The sequence below is a fragment of the Mustela erminea genome, chromosome 6 (assembly GCF_009829155.1).
Source record: "Mustela erminea isolate mMusErm1 chromosome 6, mMusErm1.Pri, whole genome shotgun sequence".
NCBI classification, from domain to species: Eukaryota; Metazoa; Chordata; class Mammalia; order Carnivora; family Mustelidae; genus Mustela; species Mustela erminea.
The window spans coordinates 52,520,866-52,547,416 of NC_045619.1; the positions used below are offsets into that span (position 1 = coordinate 52,520,866).

A 26,551-nucleotide genomic window follows, 5' to 3' on the forward strand; every position below is an offset into this window, starting at 1 on the left:
TGGGATCAAACCCCACATCGAGCTCTTTGCTCGGCGAGCGGTAAGCCTGCTTCCTCCTCTCTTTTTCTCTGCTTGCCTCTGCCTACTTGTGATCTCTGTCAAATAAATAAATAAAATCTTTAAAAACAAATTTTCTCAGTGATCTACAACCACCTATAAAATAACCCTTCAAAAATATTTTTTAAAAATCTTTTTTTTTTTTAAAGATTTTATTTATTTATTTGACAGACAGAGATCACAAGTAGGCAGAGAGGGAGGCAGAGAGAGAAGAGGAAGCAGGCTCCCTGCTGAGCAGAGAGCCCGATGCGGAACTTGATCCCAGGACCCTGGGATGATGACCTGAGCCGAAGGCAGAGGCTTTAACCTGCTGAGCCACCCAGGCGCCCCAATATTTTTTTAAAAATCTTAGCTCAGGAACACCTGGGTAGCTCAATCAGTTAAGTGTCGAATTTGGCTCAGATCATGACCTCAGGGTTGTGGAGTCAAGCCCTCTGTTGGGCTCTGTGCTGGAGTCTGCTTGAGATTTCCCTCTCCTTTTGTCCCTTTCCCCTCTCTGATGTGGTTTCCCACTGTCTCTCTAGAATAAATAACAATATATTTTTATTATTTTAAAGATCTTATTTGTCAGAGAGCACAGAAGCAGGGAGAGCTGCAGGCAGAGGGAGAAACAGGCCTTCTGTTGAGCAAGGAAACTGATGAACTTGATTCGAGGACCTTGGGATCATAATCTGAGCCAAAGGCAGACACTTAGTCAACTGAGCAAAGCAAACATCCCAAATAAATACAGTCTTTAAAAATAAAAGTTTATTGTTTAAAGCATACATGCTAGTGTCACTTTGGATCCTCCAAATATGCTAGAGGTGTTCTGAAGAAGATGGCAGTGAAAGGTATAAGGGAAAAGGAACAGTAGCCAGGAAAAAGCATTTGACACCTATGACAGAAGAAAATTGAATGGAATGAGCATCAGACCTAAACTGTTCTGAGAAAGTCTCTGCCAGCCTGACAGAGGAATGTTAGAGCAGATTACCCATTATGGCCGTTCAGCATTGGGCAGAAATGGCCTGGCTAGTATGCTAGGAGCAGCCTGAGGAGAAATCAGCCTCCATACAAATGCTGTGACAGATCAGGAGCTGAAACTGGAGGCTGCTTACATCAAGTCACACACCCCCCCAGCTTTATTGAGATATAATTGAAATATAACATTGTATCAATTTAAGGTATTTAACAATGATTTGCTATGTGTATATATTGCAGAATTATTACTATGATAAGTTTAGTTAACACCCATCACCACAATTAAAAATATTTTTTCTTATGAGATTTTTAAAGATCTTTCTCAGAAACTTTAAAATACACAATACAGCATTATGTACATGACATCCCCAGAACTCATTTATCTTACCACTGGAGGTTTGTACCTTTTGTCCACCTTCACCTATCCTCCCTCTCCCCTCTGCAAATCCACCTAAACAACCACAAATCTGGTGGGGTTTTTTTTCCTATGAGTTTTTGTTTTTTAATTCCACATAGATGATTAGAGTATTTATCTTTGTCAGATTTTTATTTCACTTAGCATAATGCCCCAAATTCCATCCATGTTGTCACAGATGGCAAGATTTCCTTTTCTATAGCTGAATAATATCCCATTGCATCTAGTTGCATTGAGATACCTCATTTTTTTAATTTTTAAAAAATATATTATTTATTTGACAGATCACAAGTAGGCAGAGAGGCAGGTGGGGTGGGGCGGGGGGGAAGCAGTTTCCCTGCCAAGCAGAGAGCCCTATGCGGGGCTCGATCCCAGGACTCTGAGATGACCCGAGCCAAAGGCAAGAGGCTCAACCCACTGAGCCATCCAGGTACCCCAAGATACCACCTTTATTTTTATCCATTCATTCACTGATGGACACTTTGTTGTTCCCATAGCTGTTACAAAGCTGTAGTGAACATGTAGTTGCAGATAGAGGATCATACAGTAGTTCTATTTTTAATTTTCGGAGGGGCCTCCATAATGTTTTTCATGGTGGCTGTACCAATTTGCATTCCAACCCACAGTTGGAGCTTTCCCTTTTCTCCACATCCTTGGCGTATTTCTCATCTTTTTTTTTTTTTTAAGTTTTTATTTATTTGACAGAGGTCACAAGTAGGCAGAGAGGGAGAGGAGGAAGCAGGCTCCCTGCCAAGCAGAGAGCCCAATGAGGGACTCGATCCCAAGACCCTGAGATCATGACCTAAGCCGAAGGCAGAGGCTTAACCCACTGAGCCACCCAGGCGTCCTCTCATCTTTTTGATAATAGACATTCTACTAGGTGTGAAGTGATAGCTCATTGTGGTTTTGATTTGCATTTTACTGATGATTAGCAATGTTGCAATTTCTCATGTGCCTTTTGGCCTTTTGTAGCTTGTGTTTGGAAAAATTTCTGTTCAGGTCCTCTCCATTTTTATTAACCACTTATCAGATACATAATTTGTACATATTTTCTGCCATTCCATAGGTTGTATTTTTGTGGGTTCCTTCAGTCTGTAGAAGCTTTTTAGTTTGATGTAGTCCCTTTGGTTTTGTTTGCCTTTGTTTTTGGTGTCAAGTCCAAAATAAATTATTGCCAAGAGCACTGTCAAGGAGCTTACCCTCTGTTTTCTTCTAGGAGCTTCATGGTTTCAACTCTCACGTTTTCTTTCTTTCTTTCTTTCTTTCTTTCTTTCTTTCTTTCTTTCTTTCTTTCTTTTTTTTTTTGAGTTAATTCTTGTATGGACTTTACAGTAAGGGTTCAGTTTCATTTTCTTTGCATGTGGCTGTCCAGTTTTCCAGCACCATTTATTATAGTATGCTTTCCCCATTGTATATTGTTAGCTGCATTTTAAATTAATTGAGCATATATGTTTGGATTTATTTCTATGCTCTGTAATATTTTTTTAAGATTTTGTTTATTTATTAGAGACACAAGCAGAGGGAGTGGGAGAGGGAGAAGTAGGCTTCCCACCCAAGTAGAGAGCCTTGTGGGGCTCTATCCCAGGACTCTGGGATCATGACCTGAGCTGAAGGCAGATGCTTGACACTGAGCCACCCAGGCGCACCTAGGCTCTGTATTCTTTTCCATTGATTTATTTGTCTGTTTTTATGCTGATGTCATAATTTTGATTACTATAGCTTTATAATGCAATTTGAAGTCAGGAAGTATGATGTCTCTAGGTATGTTCTTTGCATCAGGTTTTCTTGAAGAGATCTGAGTGGACACCTCTGTGGCAACCACATTCCACCCCTTATGCTGCACAGATCGCCTCCACATACTTTGATGGAACAGCTCCTTTACAGTTCCATGAGTCTCTTACCTGAAAGCTGTATTGTATCTTTTCCCACCACTGACACATACAGTACCATAGATCTGGCAGATCATGTGGCCCAGTTCACAGGGGTACTTGGATCACATCCTGAATCTTCTACAGATCCCTTTCCTGATCCAGGCCCTACTCACACTTACGTCTTTTATATCCTCCAATATGTTGGTTGGAATATTTCTAGGTGGAATGTGTTATCTCCAGAATCCAGAGAGAGCCATCAGCTATTGCGTTTGCTTCCTTGTAGCAGGTGATGCAAATGTAGCAAGCTTTTACTTTGTAGGGGATGTTCCAGCATGCCCTTTACCCCTGGGTCTTCTAAAAACTTCATAAGAATGGCAGACCCTCAAATCTTTATTATAGTGTTTATCTCCTACCCTCTGAAACGTGTATCTCCACCAGGTGTTCAGTGTGGCAAGCTAACTTTTGCTTATCTTGTCCAATCAGCATGATGTTATTGATGTGATGTTCTGTGGAATGTCCATATGACAGATAATTTAAATTATATCATCAAAGATGCAATGGTTAACATATCTCTGGAGCAAAACTAAGTGAATATTTTCCATTCCATGTAAATGCAACTATTTCTGGTCCTCTTCTGTTCAAGATAAGAAGAAATTTTTTTATTCACCGGATCAATGACTGTATATTAGGTACCCGAGATCTAATACCCCTGCTATGTGCAGTCATTGGCAAGAAGTAAGCCAGGAAGACAGTGACCTTAAATGCTTAGGTGGATCCAAAAGAGGAGCAGCTGGAAACTGGCCAGCCAATTATATTTTTCTCAGCGAGTTTTAGGAGATGTCTGACTGGCAAACCTTAGTATCAGCGACTGTCACAGCACTCATGGTAAACAAAAGGTCTCAAGAAGAAAATAAGCCAGAAAGATTCACCAGTATACTTCCCCCACCTCCTGACCTTACTCCCTGGAGGGAATCACTGTTTTAATACTTTCTTGCATATCCTTCCAGAATTTCTAAATCCTTAAAAGTATGTCTTTTTTTTCTTAAACCCTGTGGGTTCATGATACAGACAGTGTCCCATAACTTCACAACATTTCTTTGAATATCTTGCCATACAAATATGTACACTGCTACCTCAGTTTTTTAAACAGCTACATAAAATTCTATTTGCTTTTGCCATAATTTATTTCCTTGGCTTAGTTACATGAAATACTCCAGTATTCTTTAAATGAAGTTTCCCTTTAAAAATTTTTTTTCTATTATATGCTACCAAAGAATTCTGATACAAGAAAAGAGAATGAGAAAAATAAACTTCGACAAATGTTCTTAGGATAACGATTGAGCTAAAGAGGTCAAAACAAAAACTGGCTTAATTCCATAATCCAGAAGGCTTATAATGATCTGAGTGGCACTAGGTCTAATGGAGGATAGCTGGACCATAATAGGGATATGGTAGAATTTAAGAATTGCCAAGTCTAATTAACATTTAGGGACTATACACTGCCAGCAGGAATAGTAAAGTCATTTCTACCAATTCAATAAAATCAATTTGAGTATTTAAACACACACAGGGAATATATTCAAAATCCATATTTGGCCTAATTAAGGTAGGGGATCATAATGAATGCAAGAAGAAAAAGGCTGCCAACCAATTCAATGTTTCCAAAACATTTTTTATAGTCCTCAATTTTATTTCTGTATACATTCCCATCTCTAAATCTACAGGAAAATCCATTTGAGCAAAAACATGCTATTAGACAGGAACATTTAATATATATTTCTTAGTGCAAGTCATAAACATTTTATAAATTCATCTTATAAGCAGAGGAATTAGCATAGTTCCAGACCACTTTATGTAAGGCATCTATGCCAAAGAGCCTGAAGTATTATATAGTGGGCCTAGTCTGGGTTGAACAGACCTGACTTTTGATTACATAAATACATTATCCCTAAGGGTATATGGCTTTTCTAGTACATGGAGTTTTTTAAAAAATATTCTATAAGAGAGAGCTCAAGCAGGGTGAAGGGCAGAAGGAGAAGCAGACTCTTGACTGAGCAGGGAGCCGATGTGGGGCTCAATCCCAGGACTCTGGGATCATGACCCAAGCCAAAGGCAGAGCACCCAGGTGCCCCCAGTTCATGGAGTTTGCAATGAAGTAAGATAGATCAAGTCTATTTGCCCACTAGTGTCTAATAACCCTAAGCTAATCATTTGACAAGTTACCACTGTGCATAGTGAGCAAATAAGTTAAAACAGACTCTAAATCTCAGTGGCTCCACTTACTAGATCTAAGATTGTGGGTAAGTTAAACTCTACACCATTTTTTTTTAATCTGCAAAAGATCAGTGGTAAATTTTTTCTTTATTTGGGAGTAATCCTAGTAGCATTTGATACATAATTGCTATTAAATGGCTTGCCCAGGATTTCTCCCCTTTGCACTGAACAATCATAACAAATATGGGATAATCTGTCTTCCACTAGCCAAAATTCTGCTGGGGTATGGAGAAAAGAAAAGAGTACTTATGAACAATTGAAAACATTTGCATAATATCAATAGTAAAAAAGCAACCCACAAAATGTAAGAATGTTTGCAAATCACCTATCTGATAGAATAATAACCAGAATATATAGAGAACTCCTAAAAATCAACAATAGAGAAAACCAAATTTTAAAATGGACAAAGGATTTGAATAGACTTTCCTCCAAAGAAGCTGTACAAATGGCCAATAAGCACATGAAAAAGATGCTCAACTTCCCTGATCAGCAAAGTCCAAATCAAAGCACAATGTGTTACCAACTTACTAGGATAACTAATAACAAGTGTTGACAAGCTAGGTCAGCCCCTCAGAGTTTCCCACAACAATAAAAGGGAAGGGGCAGTTTTCTTTACCAGAAACACAGAAGAGATGAAGGAAATGAAAATGGATGAGGAATATTAATGTAAAGACTCCTGGGTGGCTCAGTCGATTGAGCATCTGACTTCTGATTTCAGCTCAGGGCATAATCTCAGCCTTGTGACATTGAGCTCCACGTGGGGCTCCACACTCAGTGGAGTCTGCTTAAGATTCTCTCCCTCTACCCCTTCTGCCTCTTCCCATGCACTCTCTCTAAATAAATAAATCTTAAAAAAAAAAAAAAGACAACAGTGTCTTAATGGAGACAATATTTGAAAGGTTAATGTACAGATTTGGAGAAATTGAGTAACCTTCTAATGATCACATAGTAACCCAAGTTACAGAAAACACTAACCTTTTGTTAACTTTTAGTCACTGCTGTCAGAGTAGAGATTTCAAGCATTTTTGGTCTATTTTATGATGATCTGATAAAGGGAAATTAGTTGGAATAGCTCTGGAGACTCAGGAAGAAAGAAGAATGAAATATCTTCCACCAAGTATTGCAGTAGTCGGAATTCTAAAACAGCCTCCAAGATTCCAGTCTGTCAGTGTACATGCCCTATATATTTCCCTCTCCTTGAATGGAATCTTTGAATATGTTGGGATATTATTCCTGTGATTAGGCTATGTTTTGCTGTTATAATTTAGGCCTCTAATCAATTAACTTTTAAGTTATTAATCAAAATGATGGTCTTTAGTGGGCTCTACCTAATCAGGTGAGCCTATTAAAAGAAGATTTGGAATACAGGGACAGGAGAAGTCAGATTTGGAGCAGTGGAGACTCTTGTTGGCCTTTAAGAGACAAGCTGCCATATGGAAAGGTCCAGATGGCAAGGAGCAGTGAGTGACCCCTGAGAGTCAAGCCTAAACACCAACAACCAGTAAACTTGGAAAAGGAACCTGAGCCTCAGATGAAATGGCAGCTTAGGGAAGATCTGAGTAGACTTGTGTCCAGATTCCTGACCCATGAAAACTAAGATACATATGTGCTGTTTCAAACCATAAAAATTTATCATAGTTTGTTACACAGCAAGGGAAACCTAACACAAGTATCTTTATAGTAAAAATCTTTATACAAAATAATAAGTGTATTAAACATTTTTATATATGTGTATTATACATTATATAAATATACTTTATACTATAAAATATAGTCTATAGACTCTGACAGATTCATGCTGCCTTTTCTGATGGTGGGGTAATATAGTTTATAGGTTCACAGGCATAGGAGTCTAGTATATTGAATGATCTAGGACAATAGCATTATGTAATGGAAAGAATATTGAATTGAGAGACAGGAAACAATATTTTGTTATGGCAGTCACTGAGTAGCCCTACATAAATCACTTAATTTGGGGAGGGGGGTTTCAGTTCCCTCATCTGGAAAAGGAAGAAATTAGACTTGTTGGTGATGATAGTTGTACAACAATGTGAATGTACTTAATGCCACTGAACTTAAAAATAGTTAAAAGGGTAAATTTTATGTATATTTTGCCATAATTTTAAAAAACTAAATCTTTGGAAGACAATTCTGTCATTAGTTTATAAGATGCTCATTTTACCACATCTCTATCAACATTAAAAATCCTGACTTTTTTTTTCTTCTGACGATGTTTTTTAAAAAGGATGGTGATAGGGGTGCCTGGGTGGCTCAGTGGGTTAAAGCCTCTGCTTTTGGCTCGGGTCATGATCCCAGGGTCCTGGGATCAAGTCCCGCGTTGGGCTCTCTGCTCAGCAGGGAGCCTGCTTCCCTTCCTCTCTCTCTGCCTGCCTCTCTGCCTGCTTGTGATCTCTGTCTGTCAAATAAATAAATAAAATATATTTTTTTAAAAAAGGATGGTGATATTACATAGTCTTCAGTGTAATTCTAATAGGAATATTAGACATTTTTGCTTTTTGAAATTATGTTTTTGAGGCATTTCAAGCTAAACTTAATGATTCTCTTTCCACAGTTTCCCATCTCAGCTCAATATCTATATTAAATTCTGGTCTTTGGTAAAACACATTAAATATCTCTTGTTCAGCAATAACACTTGGCATCAAATAACCTTTGTTATTGACAAGACTCATTCTGATACTCTATTACATTTTTGGTAATTGTATTTGTTTTGTTCTTATGGCTGACTGCCTATTTTTGTAACTTTCCTAATATCCTAAGTGCTCCGACTTTCATTCAACAAATAGTTTAAATGTCTACTATGTACTGTGCACAATTTTAGCTGCTTAGGTTAAAACAGGGGAAAAAAAAGTCTTGCCTTTACTTTTTAGTACAGCAGAGGAAACAGTAAGTCATAAATGTGATTAAGCTGAAAGTGTTCCTGGAATGTTTGAGGAACAGCAGTATGGATGGACAGAGAGAGTAGGTAATGAAGGACCCAGTTAAACTGGGATTAAGATAACTGAGAGGTATTGTTTAAATTTGAGGGAAATTGAAAGACATTGCACACATTCATTTTTTTAGATTTTTTAAAAAAGACTTTATTCACTTATTTGAGAGAGAAGAGAGCATGAGATGGGGGAGGGTCAGAGGGAGAAACAGACTCCTGCTGAGCAGGGAGCCCAATGCAGGGCTTCGTTCTGGGACTCCAGGATCATGACCTGAGCCAAAGGCAGACACTTACCCACCTGAGCCACCCAGGTGCTCCTGTACTGCACACTTTTTTTTTTTTTATATAATGTATTACTTATTTCAGAGGTATGGGTCTGTGAATCATCAGTCTTACACAATTCACAGAGCTCACCAAGCACATACTCTCCCCAGTGTCCATCATCCAGCCACCCCATCCCTCCTACCCCCCTCCACTTCAGCAACCCTCAGTTTGTTTCCTGATATTAAGAATCTCTTATGGTTTGTCTCCTTCTCTGGTTTCATCTTGTTTCATTTTTTCCTTTCTTCCCCCATGATCCTCTGCCTTATTTCTCAGATTCCACATAGTGAAATCATATGATAATTATCTTCTGACTTACTTACTTGGCTTAGCGTTATACCCTCTAGTTCCATCCACATCATTACAAATGGCAAAATTTCATTTTTTAATGGCTGCATAATATTCCAGTGTGTGTGCATATGTGTGTGCGCACGTGCACACATGCGTGTGCGTGTGTGTGTGTATCTCACAATTTCTTTATCCATTCACCTGTTGATGGACATCCAGGCTTTTTCCATAGTTTGGCTATTGTGGACATTGTTGCTATAAACATTGGGGTGCATGTGCCCCTTCAGATCACTACATTTGTATCTTTGGGGTAAATACCCAGTATGCACTGCCCACTTTTTAACAGAAAAGTAATATGATCTAATTTATATTGTTAAAGACTTAAAAAAAATAAAGACCTACTTTAGCTACATTGTTGATAATAGACTCTGGACAGTCATAGGTAGAAAGATAGGCAAGAGGACTTCTAATTCTTGCTAAGATGGGGCTAACAGAGACTGAATTTACCCTGTCATCTGAAACAATTAGAAAACAGGACCATATATATATATATGACATCAGTAGAAGATGAATTCTTAGAGAGGGAAAAGAACCAAGATGAGCCGCATGATTTCCAGCATACTACATGGGGAGTTTCTTCATCACAGTGCAGGAGAAGACAATCTAACCAGGGCCTAGTGGTCTTACTGAGTTGAAGGAATGGAGCTGAGAATTAGAGAGCCAGCACACCTAGAATTCCCAGAGCAGAGTACAGAGGTTGCAGAGGATCTCCCTGAGTTTTTGGATGAGTACTGTTCAGCACATGTGTATGAAGAAACTACCCAAGGACAGGAAAAGAACCACCTGGAATCACTAGTGACAACAGTTCCTGGGGCTCACGAGAGGTTTAGAATAATTAGTATTCCCACCAGCCAGAGTGGAAAAACTAGGTAGATTATGGGAGAAAAAGTAGAGAAATCAGAAGGGTATTGCTTCAGGAGTGGGAAAAAATTGTTCTAGAGTAAAGGCTGCTCCATCACACCTAACAAACTTAAAAGAAAGCCTCAATCACAGTTGGGGCAAACAATAGATTAGCCAAAAGTCATTAAAGGGAAAAGGTGAGGAATGAGATGAATGAGGTGATGAATGAGATGGGCTTGAATACTCCAACATATTCCTGGGTTCTAAGAGCCTACATGGGACTGCGCACATGCTCAGGAAAGACCTGAAGTCTAAAGCTCTCATTTCTGACTGGCCTGGTGAGTACACACAAGCAGGAAATAAAGGCTAAGATAAAGTTGTAAACTGCATAGGTAAATGTAGAAGATGTGCTTCAACATACATAAAGACCGCTCAGCAGAGACAGAGATTTACTCTTTTTAAGCATGTAGGAAATTTCTCTCCAGTTATTAGGTGACCATTGAGCTGGGGAGGGGTGCCAGTGGCGCGCGCACACACACACATATACAGACTGAATAGAACCAGTCCAGAAAGAGTTATTGAACAAAAACAGTAACTACAACAAGTACCAACAACAACAAGCCCTGGGAAGGTGAAAGAATCTGATTTCCAGAGTTGCTTAATTATATTGTTTGAAATACCTCATTTTCTTTTTCTCTCTCTCTCTCTCTCTCTTTTTTTAATATTATTTATTTGTGAGAGAGAGTGTGTGAGTGCACAGTCAGGGAAGGTGGCATGTAGAAGAAGAAGCAGTCTCCCTGCTGAGCAAGGAACCCAATGTGGGGCTCCAACCCAGGACCCTGAGATAATGACCTGAGCTAAAGACTGACATCTAAGAGACTGAGCCACCCAGGAAATGCCCTATTTTCAACCAAAAATGAGGACATATGCAAAGAAACAAGAAAGTATGGTCCATACATAGAAGGAAAGAAAACATTCTATAGAAACTCTACCTGAGGAAGAACAAATGATTTACTAGACCAAGACTTTAAACTACCTATTTGAAATATGTGCAAAGAATTAAGAGAAATCTATAAAGAACTAAAATAATGTTCGAGGAGAATGTCTCATCAAATTGAGAATCCCAATAAAAAAAGTATTTTTAAAAAGATTTTAGGGGTTGGGGCGCCTGGGTGGCTCAGTGGGTTAAGCCGCTGCCTTCGGCTCAGGTCATGATCTCAGGGTCCTGGGATCGAGCCCCGCATCGGGCTCTCTGCTCGGCAGGGAACCTGCTTCCCTATCTCTCTCTCTCTGGCTGCCTCTCCATCTACTTGTGATTTCTCTCTGTCAAATTAATAAATAAAAAATCTTTAAAAAAAAAAAAAAGATTTTAGGGGCGCCTAGGTATCTCAGTGGGTTAGGCCTCTGCCTACGGCTCAGGTCATTATCTCTGGGTCCTGGGATCAAGCCCCACATTGGGCTCTCTGCTTGGCAGGGAGCCTGATCCCCCCCTTCCCGCCTGCCTCTCGGCCTACTCGTGATCTCTCTGTCAAATAAATAAATAAAATCTTGAAAAAAGAAAAAGCACATTTAAAAAAAAAGATTTTATTTATTTGAGAAAAAGAGCATGCATGCTTGAGCATGAGCTTGGGGGAGGGGCAGAGGGACAGGTAGAAGCAAACTCCTAACTGAGCAGGGAGCCCCACATGGGGCTCCATCCCACAACACTGATATCACAACATGAGCCAAAGGAAGATGTTTAACCAACTGAGCCACACAGGTACCCCAAAAGGTAAAAAGTATTCAAAAGATCCAGATAAAATTTCTGGAGTTGAAATATAATATATCTGAAACAAAATAAGCACTAAAGGAACTCTGAGGAGGAATAATAAAGAATTAGCAAACTTGAGGATAGGCAGTTAAGATTATACAAAATAAAATGGGTGTGATGTGTGTATATATGTATATATGTACATATATACACACACACAGTTTTTGCAAACTATAGAAATTAAATTTATTAATCTGAGTTAGAGTGCGATCAGTTAAAATGCTAATCCACAAAGCAACCACTAAGAAAATAAATAAGAAAACAATAAGGAAATTAAAACAATGCCATAGAAATACCCATTTAATGGAAAAGAATGCAGTAATGGAAGAACTGAGGAACGAAAAAAATACAAGTGGCAAAATGGGAGACATATATACTTCTTAATCCTCTATTACATTAAATGTAAGCAGATTAAATTCTCAAACACCAGAAATTGGCATATGGCTATATAAAAAGAAAAAAGAAATGTGATCCAATTTTTTGGATGAATTGAAATGTCATTTCTTTGAAATGTCATTTCAAAGAAGAAGTAAGTTCACATTAAAAGGATGGTAAAAGGGTGCCTGGGTGGCTCAGTGGATTAAGCCGCTGCCTTCGGCTCAGGTCATGATCTCAGGGTCCTGGGATCAAGGCCCGCATCGGGCTCTCTGCTCAGCGGGGAGCCTGCTTCCCTCTCTCTCTCTCTCTGCCTGCCTCTCTGTCTACTTGTGATCTCTCTCTGTCAAATAAATAAAGAAAATCTTTAAATAATTTAAAAAAAGGATGGTAAAAGATATGCCATGAAAGAGTAACCAAAAGAGAACTAGAGTACTGTACTAATATCAGATAATATGGATTTTAAGACAAAAATTGTTATGAGGGAAAAAAAGGACATAATGACAAAGGTTAGTCTACCAAGAAGAAATAACAATTATATGTGCAACTTAATAACAGAAATCCAAAAAGCATGGAACAAAAAAATGGACAAAATTGAAGATAGAAAAAATACCCACCTTTGATAATGGATAGAACAAGGCAGAAGAGCAAAAAGTAAATAGAAGACTTGAACAGCAGTATAAACCAGTTACACCTGATAGACATCTGTGGAATACTTCAGTACCCAATAGCAACAAAAGACATACTTTTTTCTCTAACACAATCAAAACATTTTGCAGGTTAGAACATACGCTATGTCATAAAAAAGCCTCAATAAATTTAAAAGGATTGAGTTTATACAAGTTACATTCTCTAACCACAAAGGAAGAAATTACAGACCAATAAAAGAAAGAAATTAGGGGAATTCACAGCTATGTGGAAATTAAACAACATCTAAGTAATCAATGGGCCAAAGAAGAAATCACAAGAAAACTGGAAGATAATTTGGGGTGAATAAAAATAAAGACAATATACAGAAAACTTATGGAATACAATGCAAGCAATGGTTAGAAGCAAATGTTTACTGTAAATACCTACATAAAAAATGAAGAAAAAATGCAAATCATTTACCTGAACTTCCACCTGGAGAACTAAGAAGAAAAAAGCAAAGTAAATCCCCAAAAAGTGAAAGGAAGGAAATAATAAATTCTAGAATAGAAATTAATGAAATAGGGAATACAAAAACAATCAAGAAAATTAAAACAAGACAGAACAATGTTGGTTCTTTAAAATAAACAACAAAATTGGTGGCGCCTGGGTGGCTCAGTGGGTTAAAGCCTCTGCCTTCCGCTCAGGTCATGCTCTCGGAGTCCTGGGATCGAGCCCCACATCAGGCTCTCTGCTCCGCAGGGAGCCTGCTTCCCCCTCTCTCTCTGCCTGCTTCTCTGCCTACTTGTGATCTCTGTCTGTCAAATAAGTAAATAAAATCTTTTTAAAAAAAGATTTTATTGATTGATTTATTTGACAGAGATCACAAGTAGGCAGAGAGAGAGGGGAGGAAGCAGGCTCCCTGCTGAGCAGAGAGCCTGATGTGGGGCTCGATCCCAGGACCCCGAGATCATGACCTGAGCTGAAGGCAGAGGCTTAACCCACTGAGCCACCCAGGCACCCCTAAATAAATAAAATCTTAAAAAAAAAAAACAAAAACAAAATTGACAGACCATTAGCCAAACTGACCAAGGTGGGGGTGGGAGTAGTGGAGAGAATACTCATTATTAAAATTTGAATGAAATAGGGAACATTACTTTTGACTTGATTGAAATTAAAAAAGATTATTAGAGATACTATGAACAACTGTATGTCAACAAATTAGATAATCTGGAAAAAAAGACAAATTTCTAGAAAAATAAAAACTATCAAAACTGACTCAAGGTAATACAGAAAATCTGAAATAGATATATAAAAATAAAGACTAAGTAATAAAAAATATTTTAAAGATTATTTATTCATTTGAGAGAGAAGGAGAGAGCTAGAGCATGAGCAGGGAGGAGGGGCAGGGGGAAAGGGAGAAGTGGGCTTCCTGCTCCAGCAGATTTCCTGCCAAGCAGGGAGCCATACTCGGGGCTTCATCCCAGGACCCCAAGATCATGACCTGAGCTGAAAGCAGACACTTAACTGACTGAGCCACCCCGGGGCCCCTAGTAATAAAAATTTCTTAACAAAGAAAAACCTTGGCAAGGGAACTTATTGAAAAATCCTACCAAATGTTTAAAGAACTAACACCAATTTTGCAATGGACTCTTCCAAAAAATAAAAGAGTAAGGAATATTACTCAGCTGAGTATGTGAAGTCAGTATTACCATGATACCAAAACTTGACAAAAACATCACAGATCAATCAAGAAAACTACAGATCAATATCTCTTACGAATATAGATGAAAAAATCCTCACCAAATACTAGCAAAATGAATGCAGCTTTGTATAAAAAGGATTATACGCTATGGCCAAGTGAGATTTATTTTAGAAATGCAAAGTTAATTTACCATCCAGAAATCAATTTAAGACTATATCATATCAATAGAATAAAGTCAAAACCACATGAATATCTCAACATGAGTTGCAGAAAAAGTATTTGACAAAATCCAATACCTTACATGATAAATAAATTAGGACTAGAAGGAAACTCCTTTGACTGGATAAAGGACATCTGGCAAGGTTGAATCAATTCAAAAATCAATTAGTATAATCCATCACATCCATTATATCAAAATATAATATCATTAGGTGCAGAAATGGCATTTGGCAAAATCCAACCCCATTCTTGATTAAAATTTTTAGAAGCATGGGGCACCTGAGTGGCTCATTGGGTTAAAGCTTCTGCCTTTGGCTCAGGTCATGATCCCAGATCCTGGGATTGAGCCCCGCATCATCGCATCGACGGGCTCTCTGCTCAGCCAGAAGCCTGCCTCCTCCTCTCTCTCTCTGCCTACTTGTGATCTCTGTCTGTCAAATAAACAAAATCTTTTTTAAAAAAATTTTTAAAGCAAAAAAATAAAATAAAATAAAAACAGAAACCCTCCAAACAAGCTAGAAAGAGAGTTTCAAAGTTTCTCAACTTGACAAAGAACATCTACACAAAAAACTCACAGCTAACATCACACTTAACAGTAAGACATTATATGTTTTCCTCCTACACCAGGAACAGGGAAAGTATATACTCTCTTACGTTGCAGGTAACAATAGTTCATTTATTTTTATTCCTGAGCGGACTTCATACATACTGTCAAGTATTCCCTCTTCTATTTTCTGGGAAAGCTGGTGTAGAATTGCTATCATCCTTCTCTAAATATTTGTAGAATTCACTAGGGAATGCACATGAGCCTAGATTTTTCTTTGTGGGAGGGTTTTTAAATACAAACTTGTTTTCTTTAATGTATATTGGACTAATTACATTATCTATTTTTTCTTGAAAGAGCTTTGTAGTTTGTATCTTCAAAAAATTTCTTTATTTAGCTAAGTTGTCAAATGCGTTGTCATAACATCATTTATAATATTTCCTCTATCTTTTAAAAAAATATTTTATTTATTTATTGAGAGAGAGTGAGAGAGAGCATGAGAGGAGGGAGGGTCAGAGGGGAAGCAGATTCCCAGCTGAGCAGGGAGTCCAATATGGGACCTGATCCTAGGACTCTGGGATCATGACCTGAGCTGAAGGCAGGTCGTTATCTTTTTGACGTCACTAGAATGTTTGTAGTATTTTGTAGTTGCCTCATTAGTTAACTTGGCCCAATCTTAAAGCTCCCCAACTGGCAGGGAAGCAAACATACTTAATCAAAATCTCTACTTAGAAAGTTTTCTGGGGCGCCTGAGTGGCTCAGTGGGTTAGGCCTCTGCCTTCGGCTGGGGTCATGATCTCAGGGTCCTGGGATAGAGGCCTGTATTGGGCTCTCTGCTCAGCGGGGAGGCTGCTCCCCCCACCCTCCGCCTGCCTCTCTGCCTAATTGTGATCTCTCTCTCTGTCAAATAAATGTTAAAAAAAAAAAAAAATCACTTAAAAAAAAAAGTGACCAGGGGCGCCTGGGTGGCTCAGTGGGTTAAAGCCTCTGCCTTTGGCTCAGGTCATGATCCCAGGTGCCAGGTGCTGGGATCTAGCCCCGCATTGGGCTCTCTGCACAGCCGGAAGCCTGCTTCCTCCTCTCTCTCTGCCTGCCTCTCTGCCTACTTGTGATCTCTGTCAAATAAATAAATAAATAAAATCTGGAAAAAAAAAAAAAGCGACCATTTCTTCTAAAAAACAAAAACAAAAAGAAAAAGTAAAAGGTTTTCTCTGAAGACAGTTTAAAATTCTTAAATTGTCCTTCAATTACTTCTTAGGAGAATGGGTGCATTTGAAAGACCGGCCAATCATTGAGGATTAAGAGATGTAGGAGATATATAAAAAGATTGAATAAAAGTTATGAAATGAGGGACACCTGGCTGCCTCTGTCCATGGAGCATGTGACACTTTATCTCAGGACTATGAATTCAAGCCCTATATTGAGCGTAGAGATTACTTAAAAAAAAAAAAAATCAGTGAAATGAATAGAATCTGAATAAGTCACTTAGGTCATCCTTCTGTCATGAGTTAAGTTCATGTTTGAACAACCTGAGCAAATGACGTTTATTTATAGATTTTATTTATTTATTTGACAGATTTTAAGCGTAGTTTCTCTTCTTTTCTTTCTTTCTTTTTTTTTTTAAAGATTTTTTTTATTTGACAGAGATCACAAGCAGGCAGAGAGGCAGGCAGAGAGAGGAGGAAGCAGTCTCCTTCCTGAGAGAGCTCGATGTGGGGCTCCATCGGAGGACCCCGGGACCAGGACCTGAGCTGAAGGCAGAGGGTCCAACCCACTGAGCCACCCAGGCGCGCCTTTAGCGTAGTTTCTTAAAACTTCTTTCACAAAGATTCTGTTACCTCCTTTTAGCCTTCTAGCCCAAAGATAACAATCTCTCCGAAAGGATGCTTCCTAATGTCAGTGCTCATGTGACTGTCAATTTCTGCTCATGCCTTTTAAAATAATTGCTTTGTCCTATTCCAATACCCTTTTTCCCTTGGATGGGTCCCTTGTACTCTGATTCCACCTACTGGTTGGAGCTTGAAATAACAATGGGTTTCACCAACAATCCACTTCCTTTTACTTCTGTGAATACAGAATTTGTCATTAATGGAAATAGGCATCTCTTTTAGGAACTTGGTGACATTCTTTGGATTTTAAACATCTTAATCTTTAATCTTATACCTTCAAATTTAAAAAAAAAATTTTTAAATTTTTTTAAAAAGTTTAAAAAAATTAAAAAATCGCCAAATCTGCCCCAAAGACCTTTACAAAGCCAGAGGCTATAGAAGGCATTTTTAGAAGGATGCTCTTGGAATTTTTATAGAATCCTACTATGCCTATTTGTTAGACAAGTTTTTGAAGATAAGTCTCTACTATTAACTTTTCATTTATTGGAGAAGTGGAATAAATTCAAGATAAGTTCCCTGCAAACGTCTAATTGATATTTGACAATAGGTCAACGCTAAATTTATAATTAGAACTTTTTTTCTTAGTGGTTGCCCTAAGGATTACCATGAGTATCTTAGTTATAACAATCTAATTTAGATTAATGCCAAGTTAATTTTGAGAGTATATAAAATTCTGTTTTTAATGTAGCCTGCCCCCTACCATGCTGTTATTCTTAGAAATCGTATCTTTAAACATATATACCCAACAACTTATATTTGTAATTATTGTATTATGCAATTGTCTTTTAAATTAGACAGGGAAGGAAAGCGTTACAAACAAGTAGTACAATTATACTCTATTTTTACACTTATCTACATAGTTTCCCTTACTGGTGCTCTTCATTTTATTCATGAGGCATTAAGGGATGCCTGACTGGGTCAGTTGGTAGAGCATGTGACTCTTGATCTTGCGATTGTGAGTTCAAGCCCCATATTGGGTGTAGAGCTTGTTTAAAAAAACAAACACCAGGCGGCGCCTGGGTGGCTCAGTGGGTTAAAGCCTCCGCCTTTGGCTTGGGTCATGATCTGAGGGTCCTGGGATGGAGCCCCATATCCTGCTCTCTGCTCAGCGGGGAGCCTGCTTCTTCCCCTCTCTCTGCCTGCCTCTCTGCCTACTTGTGATCTCTTGTCAAATAAATAAATAAAATCTTAAAAAAAAACAAACAACAACAACAACAAAAAACAACCACACACAAGGGAGAGCTAAGAGCCTGCTCAGCTTATGATCCCAGGGTCTTGGGATCCAGTTCCACATCAGGCTGCGTGCTCAGCTCCTGCTTTTCCTTCTGCCTGCTCCTCTCCCTGCTTTGCTTGCTCCTTCTCTGTCTCTCTCTCTGACAAATAAATTAAAAAAAAAAAAAATGAGGATTCAAGTTACTGTCTGAAGTCCTTTTACTTCTGCCTGAATGATTCCCTATAGGATTTCTTGTAAGGCATTTCTGTTACTAAGGAAATCTTGAAGTTTTTGTTTATCCATGAATGACTTAATTTCTCCATTTTGGGAGATATTTTTGCTGGATCTAGAATTCTTGAATGACAGTTTTTTTTTTTCCTTTCAGTAATTTAAATGTATTATCCCTTTTGATCTCCACGATTTCTTTTTTGTTTTTAAAGATTTTTTTAAAGTATCTTTATACTCAACGAGGGGCTCAAACCTATAACGCTGAGATCAAGAATTGCTCACTCTAGGGCTGAGCCTGCCAGGCACTTCTGATCTCTGTGTGTTCTGAGCAATCAGCTATTAATCTTATGGGAGATTTCTTATTCATGATGAGTTGTTCTCTCTTACTACTTTCAAGACTCTCTCCTCTTTTCATAGTTTGTAATGCATCTGGGTGTTGATCTCTTTCAGTTTATTAACTTGGAGTTCATTGCACTTAGTTGTGTAGATTAATGTTTTTTTAATCAAATTTGGGGAATTTTTGGCAATTATTTCTTCAAATACTATTTTCTGCTCCTTTCCCTCTCACCACTTCAGTTACGAGTATATTGGCATGCTTGATGGTCTCCAAGTCTCTAAGGCTCTGTTTATTTTCCTTCATTCTTTTTCTGTTCCTAATGCTGGATAATCTCAATTGACATATTTTTAAAGTCACTGATTTTATTTTTCTCACTGCCTGCTCAAATTTGATGTTGAGCCCCTCTAGTGAATTTTTCATTTATTTTATTTTTCAACCCCAGAATTCCTATTTGATTCCATTTTATTTTAATAAAGATGTTATTTATTTATTTATTTGCAGGTAATAGAGAGAGAGAGAGAGAGAGAGAGAACAGAAGTGGGAGGGCGGCAGAGGTAGACGGAGAAGCAGACCCCCTGCTGAGCTGGGAGCCTGATGCAGGGCTCTATCTCAGGAGCCCAAGATCATGACCTGAGCTGAAGGCAGAAACTTAACTGACTGAGCCACCCAGGTGCCCCTCTATTTGGTTCCATTTAAAATGGCTATCTCTTGGGGTTCCTTTTTGGCTCAGTTGGTTAAGTGTCTGCCTTCAGCTCGGGTTCTGGTCCTGGAGTCCTGAGATAGAATCCTGTATGAGGCTCCTTGCTCAGCAGGGAACCTGCTTCTCTGCCTCTGCCCCCTGCTTGTGCTCTCTCTCATATAAATAGATAAATAAATAAATCCTTTTAAATAAATAAATAATAAAATAAAATTGCTGTCTCTTTATTAATAGTCTCTATTTAGTAAAACATTGTTCTCATACCTTTTTTGCTTTTTTTAGACATTGTTTTCTTTAGTTATTTAAACCTAATTAAAATAACTAATTTGAAGTATTTGTCTAGTAAGTTCAGGGAATTTGGGGATTATTTCTGCTGAGTTTTGTTTTTTTTTTTCCCTGTGTATAGGTCAAACTTTTTTGCTTCTAATAATTTTTTGTTGAAAACTGAACATTTCAAGGGCACCTGGATAGCTCAGTGGGTTAAGCCTCTGCCTTCGACTCAGGTCATGATCTCAGCATCCTGAGATCGAGCCCTGCATAGGACTCTCTGCTCAGCGGGGAGCCTGCTTCTCCCTCTCTCTCTGCCTGCCTCTCTGCCTATTTGTGATCTCTCTCTGTCAAATAAATAAATAAAATCTTAAAAAAAAAAGACAATAGCATTTAAAATAATAAAATGTGGCATCTCTAGAAATCAGATTCTTCTGCCTCCTCTGGATTTATTATCGTTACTCCTTTTTTATAGTTGTTCTTTGTTTGTCCAGTGACTTCTGAACTAATTCCATAAAATTTTCAACATCCCTATGAATATCTCATTCCTCAGCGTTTCTTTTTAAGCATTTTGGTTAGTCTCTTATTTATGCCATCATCTTAGGCAGCTATAATGTTAAAACATTCAACAAAAGCTCTCCTCTATTTCCATGAGGTATTTAGCAGTGGGCACGTTTGTGTGAGATTGGATAAAGAAAGGACTTTCCAGTAGTCTTCCAGGGACCCATTGGCAGACAGGTCAAATAATGACATTTTGGGGGGAATGAGATCCTTTCCATATCCCCCTCCCCCATTATTAGAAGTGTAGGCAGGTTTCTTTCTTTCTTTCTTTCTTTCTTTCTTTCTTTCTTTCTTTCTTTCTTTCTTTCTTTCTTTCTTCTTGTTAAAGGTTTTATTTATTTATTTGACAGATCGAGAGAGAGAGAGAGAGAGAGAGAGAGATCACAATTAGGCAGAGAGGCAGGCAGAGAGAGAGAGAGAGAGAGGAGGAAGCAGGTTCCCCACCCAGCAGAGAGCCTGATGCGGGGTTCAATCCCAGGACCCTGAGTCCATGACCTGAGCCAAAGGCAGAGGCTTAACCCAGTGAGCCACCCAGGCACCCGAGGCTGTTATTTTTCAAGGTTACTATGGAACTGGAAAGTGGGGAGTGGGACTAAGGAAACGAGATGCCATAAAGCTCACTGCTCTTACCAAGATTCAGCTGTTTTTCTTAAATAAATATTCTCTGGACTGCTGCAAACCTTTGGTTGATTTCCAGGGTCCTAAAATCGATCCTGACAATTTTGCTATGATTTTTTGTTGTTGTTGCTTTTAAAAATCCTTACTGCATGAGTTTTGCTGAAATCACCCCAATTAGACCTTTTTGCTCTCATTTAAAAAATTAATTCAGGGGGACCTGAGTGGTTCAGTTGGTTAAGCATTTGACTCTTGATTGCGGCTCAGGTCATGATCTCAGGGTCATGAGATCCAAGCCCGGCATGGAGCCTGCTTAAGATTCTCTCTCTTTCCCTCTCCCCTTGCCCCTTCCCCCTCGCTAAAAGATGAGTTAATAATTTTTAAAATAAGAGTTCATTCATATTTATTAAATGCCTGCCACAGACAGACACTATTGTAAGTGGACTGAGGCTATAGCATCATGGTTCAGTTGCTGTCTGAGTTTGGGTGTGGTTGGGTGGCAACTTCTTTTGCCCTGATGCATTCATATTTGAACTTTGATACGCCGTATAGTTTACTCAAATGGATTTGAAGAAGAAATAGTGAAACCTATAATTAGTAGAGAAGGGTGGGGAGGACACAGAGGCAAGCAAGGAGTGGTCCTAACTTCAACTGGATCATCCCTTCCTTTTCCCCAAATTATAACTTGATCTGCTTAGCTCCTGATTCTCCAGCAGTCGAGTCCGCAGTCCTGGAGTGGGATGGACAGGCCCCTGTCTTCTGGCCTCTCCTGGAATGAGAACAGAAAGCTGGTTTTCTGAGAATACCATACCGTGTAGGACAGTAGTCAAGGTATCTTATAAGAGATTACTGAATAAGGTGTGCCAGTAGCTTTTTGGAGAACAAAGTATTCAAAGAGAATGTTAGCAGGTGAAAGACCAAAGATTATTTGTGAAAAAGTAGAAATAATCTGGACTTGAAAAAGTAACACCAGGGAGTAGAATAGTATGGACAAAATATAAGATAGGTAGATAGATATTATACACACACACACACATATTTTTTAAGATTTTATTCATTTTTTTGAAGACAGCAAGAGAGATAACAGAGGGAGAAGGAGACTCGCCACTGAGCAGACCCTGATTTGGGCCTCAATCCCATGACCACAAGATCATGACCTGAGCCAAAGGCAGATGCTTAACCAAAACCAACTGGTGTCCACATAAAATATATTTTTAAAGGGATCAAGAAAGCTGGAATAATATAAATAAAGAAGAATTCCAAGCACACAAGAACAATTTTTTTTTCCTTAGCTGTATTAATGAGTGCTTATCACTAGTAAGCTTTTGGTATAGATGAATTGGAAATTTATGAGTATCCCTGAATAACCATTATATACATTATATAACTAAATATATTTAACCTAGCTATGCCTAAGATAATATGTAGCATAAGGTAGCAAACTGTTAGGATAAGATGATAACAATAGGATAATATATAATTTATATAATTGTTATTCCAGAAACACCTTTATTATTTACAATAAAGTTCCCCCCTTCTAGGTGATATATTATGATGTTTATTCAAGCTAAAACCCTTAAGTCAGGCTTCTGATATCCATGACAAAACTAAGTAGGCTAAGTCTTTACAGAATAACTATTAACGTGGCTGTTTCCTCTGTATGTGTTTGTGATGTGCCAGCAATGGGATTTTATGCAGTTTTGGAAATTATTAAACCCTAGACATTTTCCCCCACCAAATTACAGGCAGGTTATCAAACTGATAACTGCATTAGATAGATTTTTTTTTTAAGATTTTTTTATTTATTTGTCAGAGAGAGACAGAGGGAGAGAGAGCGAACACAGGCAGACAGAATGGCAGGCAGAGGCAGAGGGAGAAGCAGACTCCCTGCCGAGCAAGGAGCCTGATGTGGGACTCGATCCCAGGACGCTGGGATCATGACCTGAGCCGAAGGCAGCTGCTTAACCAACTGAGCCACCCAGGCGTCCCTAGATAGATTTTTTAAAAAAAGATTTTATTTATTCATTTATTTGAGAGAGAGAGAAAGCACAAGCGGTGAGGAGGGGAAGAGGGAGGGGAGCCCAATGTGGGGCTTGATCCCAGGACCCCAGGGTCATGACCTGAGCTGAAGGCAGACAGCACAGACTGAGCCACCCAGATGCCCCCATTAAATAGATTTTAAAATGGATCAGAAGAGATAAAAATATTTGACTGAAAGGGTAGTAAAAAGAAGTAAGCAACTAATGGAAGGTCAGCTAGCCTCCCACAGAGGAGGGGTTGGTATTACTGGGTGATCTTCCTTATACAGAAAGCAGAAACAGGGTGATGGGACAGAGAGATGGGACAGAAACAGAGAGACAAGACCGGCCAAAATCAAGCTTGTATCATGTTCTTATCGGCTGCCAATATTACGGGCAAACCACATTCTTGGGGGCCTCAGGGAGTTCGTGCTCTGGAGCTTATTTCAAAAGCAGTTTGATTCAAATTTAGAGCTGACACTGAAAGGCTTCCTGATTCTAACTCAAAATATTTATTAGTTAGATCATTAAGTATAATGGATAGGAAATTATTTGGACTAAAGTAGTGTTAATATAATACTTAACTAGTGAAGCATGCTTGAAATTTCTCCCCTGCCACCAGCTTTATTGAGATATAATCCACAAATAACATTGTGTTAGTGTAAGGCATACAATGTGATGATTTGATATGTGTATGTCACATCCATCTTATTGAAAATGGCAAGGGATGCCTGGGTGGCTCAGTTGGTTGGACAACTGCCTTCGGCTCAGGTCATGATCCTGGAGTCCCGGGATCGAGTCCCGCATCAGGCTCCCAGCTCCACGGGGAGTCTGCTTCGCTCTCTGACCTTCTCTTCGCTCATGCTCTCTCTCACTGTCTCTCTCTCAAATAAATAAATAAAATCTTTAGAAAAAGAAAATGGCAAGATCTCATCCTTTCTTTATGGCTATGTGTGTATATGTGTACGTATACACATACCACATCTTTTTATCCATTCATTTGTTTATCAGAGAATTCTTAGGTTGCTTCCGTATCTTAGCTACTATAAATAATGCTTCAATAAACATAGAGGTGCATATATTTTCTTGAATTAGTGCTTTGTTTTCTTTGGGTAAATAACCAATAGTAGGATTACTGGATCATATGGTAGTTCTTTTTTTTTTTTTTTTTAAAGATTTTATTTATTTATTTGACAGAGAGATCACAAGTAGGCAGAGAGAGAGAGAGAGGAGGAAGCAGGCTCCCCGCTGAGCAGAGAGCCCGATGCGGGACTCAATCCCAGGACCCTGAGATCATGACCCGCGCCGAAGGCAGTGGCTTAACCCACTGAACCACCCAGGCGCCCCATATGGTAGTTCTATTTTTAACTTTTTGAGGAACTTCATACTGCTTTCCACCGGGGCTCTACCAATTTACATTCCTATCAACAGTGTGGGAGGTTTCCCTTTTCTTTACATCCTTACCAATACTTACTATTTCTTGTGTTTTTGATTGTAGCCATTCGGCAGGTGTGAGATACATCATTGTGCTTTTGATTTGCATTTCCCTGATGACTAGTGATGTTGAGCAAAATTTCAGGTACCTGTTGGTCTTTTGTATGTCTTCTTTGGAAAAATGTCTATTTTAGATCTTTGTGCATTTTTTTAAAAAGATTTTATTTATTTATTTGACAGAGAGAGAGAGAGAGCACAAACAGCGGGAGGAGAGGGAGAAGAAGGGTCCCTACTGAGCAGAGAGCCTGATGCAGGACTTGATCCCAGGACTCCAGGATCATGACCTGAGCTGAAGACAGACACTTAACACACTTAGCCATCCAGGTGCCCTTCTTCTAGCCCATTTCAAACTGGATTATTTGCCTTTTTAATTTTTTTTTTTATTTTAACTTTTATTTAGTTATTTGACAGAGAGAGAGAGAGAGAGAGAGCGCACAAGCTGGCAGAGTAGCAGGCAGAGGGAAAGGGAGAGGCAGGCTCCCTGCTGAGCAAAGAGCCTGATTCGGGGCTTGATCCTAGGATCCTAGGATCATGACCTGAGCTGAAGGCAGTTGCTTAATCAACTGAGCTACCCAGGCACCCCTATTTGCTTTTTTTTTTTTTTTTTTAAACTATCGAGTTGTACAAGTTCCGTATGTATTTTGGATGTCAACTCTTTATCAGATAGATGGTTTGCAAATATTTTCTCTCATTCAATACATTGCTTTTTCATTTTGTTGATAATTTCTTTTACTGTGCAGAAACTTTTTCATGTGATGTACTTGCTTATTTTTGTTTTTGTTGCTTGTGCTTTGGGTGTCATATCCAAAAGTCATTGCTGGGGTGCCTGGGTGGCTCTAAAGCAGCCATCTCTTGATTTTGGTCCAGGTCATGATCTCAGGGTCATGAGATCAAGCCCTGTGTCAGGCTCCATGTTCATTAGGGAGTCTGCTTGAGATTTTCTTCCTCTCCCTCTGCCCTTTCCCCCTGCTTGTGCTACTTCTCTCTCAAATAAATAAGTAAAATATCTTTTTATAAATAAAGTATTTTTTAAAAAGATTTATTTATTTTAGAGAGGGAGAGGGAGAAGTAGACCCTCTACTGAGCAGGAACCCCCTCCCCCCCACCCCCTGCCCAATGTAAGGCTCAATCCTAAGACCCTGAGATTGTGAGCTGAGCTGAAGGCAGACACTTCACCAACTGAGCCACCCAGGGGCCCCTAAAATAAACAAATCTTTTTAAAAAATTATTGCCAAGACCAGCATCAAGTAGCTTTTTTCTTATGTTTTCTTCTAATAATTTTATCATTTCAGCTCTTACATTTATTTAAGTCTTAATCCATTTTAAGTTAATTTTTTGAGATAGGGATCTTTGGGTATGGCTTTGTACTCGTCTCTCATTTGGGACAAATTTCTCTGTTTTCTTATCTTATCTAAGTCTCTGTGCCTGTTTCTGTATGCTCAGAAAGTCAGTTACATCTCCTGTTCTTGAGGGTAATGGCTTAATGAAGAAGAGGTCCTGTAGTGCCCTGCAGTATAGCATACCCTTGTTCCCCAGGGACTGGTGCTTCTGGAAATCTCTCTAACATGTGCAGCATGTGCTCTGCTGATGTGTCCTGGCTCCTTTATTCTTCAGGCTGGTTGTCTGCAGAGGCTGTCTTTACCTGTTTTGGTCAGTGTTTGGTCCCTGGCCAGAATGTGGCTTGTTTTAACTAGGTGTGCTCTAGTCTGCTTGTGAAGTGAGACCTGTTGCTGCTGCCATAGACACTGAGGCCTTGCAAAACTCCTGGGTTTGGAGATGTGGTGTTATCAGGGGTTGGAGCCAGTCTTCTGAGGGAGGGGGCCATTGTGCTGGGACTGAGGGGGCAGTGTGTGACTGGAAAGGGCAGTTCTTCAGAGTGCAGGGAACAGGGCTTGGTTTAAGCTTTCTTATTCTCAAAATTG

At 39.0% G+C, this 26,551-nt stretch overlaps 1 protein-coding gene across 2 annotated transcripts in view; it reads left to right on the forward strand.

Annotated features, from left to right (window-relative positions):
* A2ML1 (alpha-2-macroglobulin like 1) overlaps positions 1–26,551 on the forward strand; it is a 92,550-nt gene that overhangs the window by 13,123 nt on the left and 52,876 nt on the right. Inside the window, exon 1 of one of the 2 annotated variants that reach the window (XM_032347180.1) lies at positions 13,159–13,280. The exons of the other annotated variant lie outside the window; for it this stretch is intronic. Within the exon in view, the coding sequence (XP_032203071.1) occupies positions 13,249–13,280 (32 nt within the window). The 5' untranslated portion in view covers positions 13,159–13,248. Of the gene's footprint in view, positions 1–13,158; positions 13,281–26,551 lie in introns of those variants that run through there. 2 annotated transcript variants of the gene reach the window in all.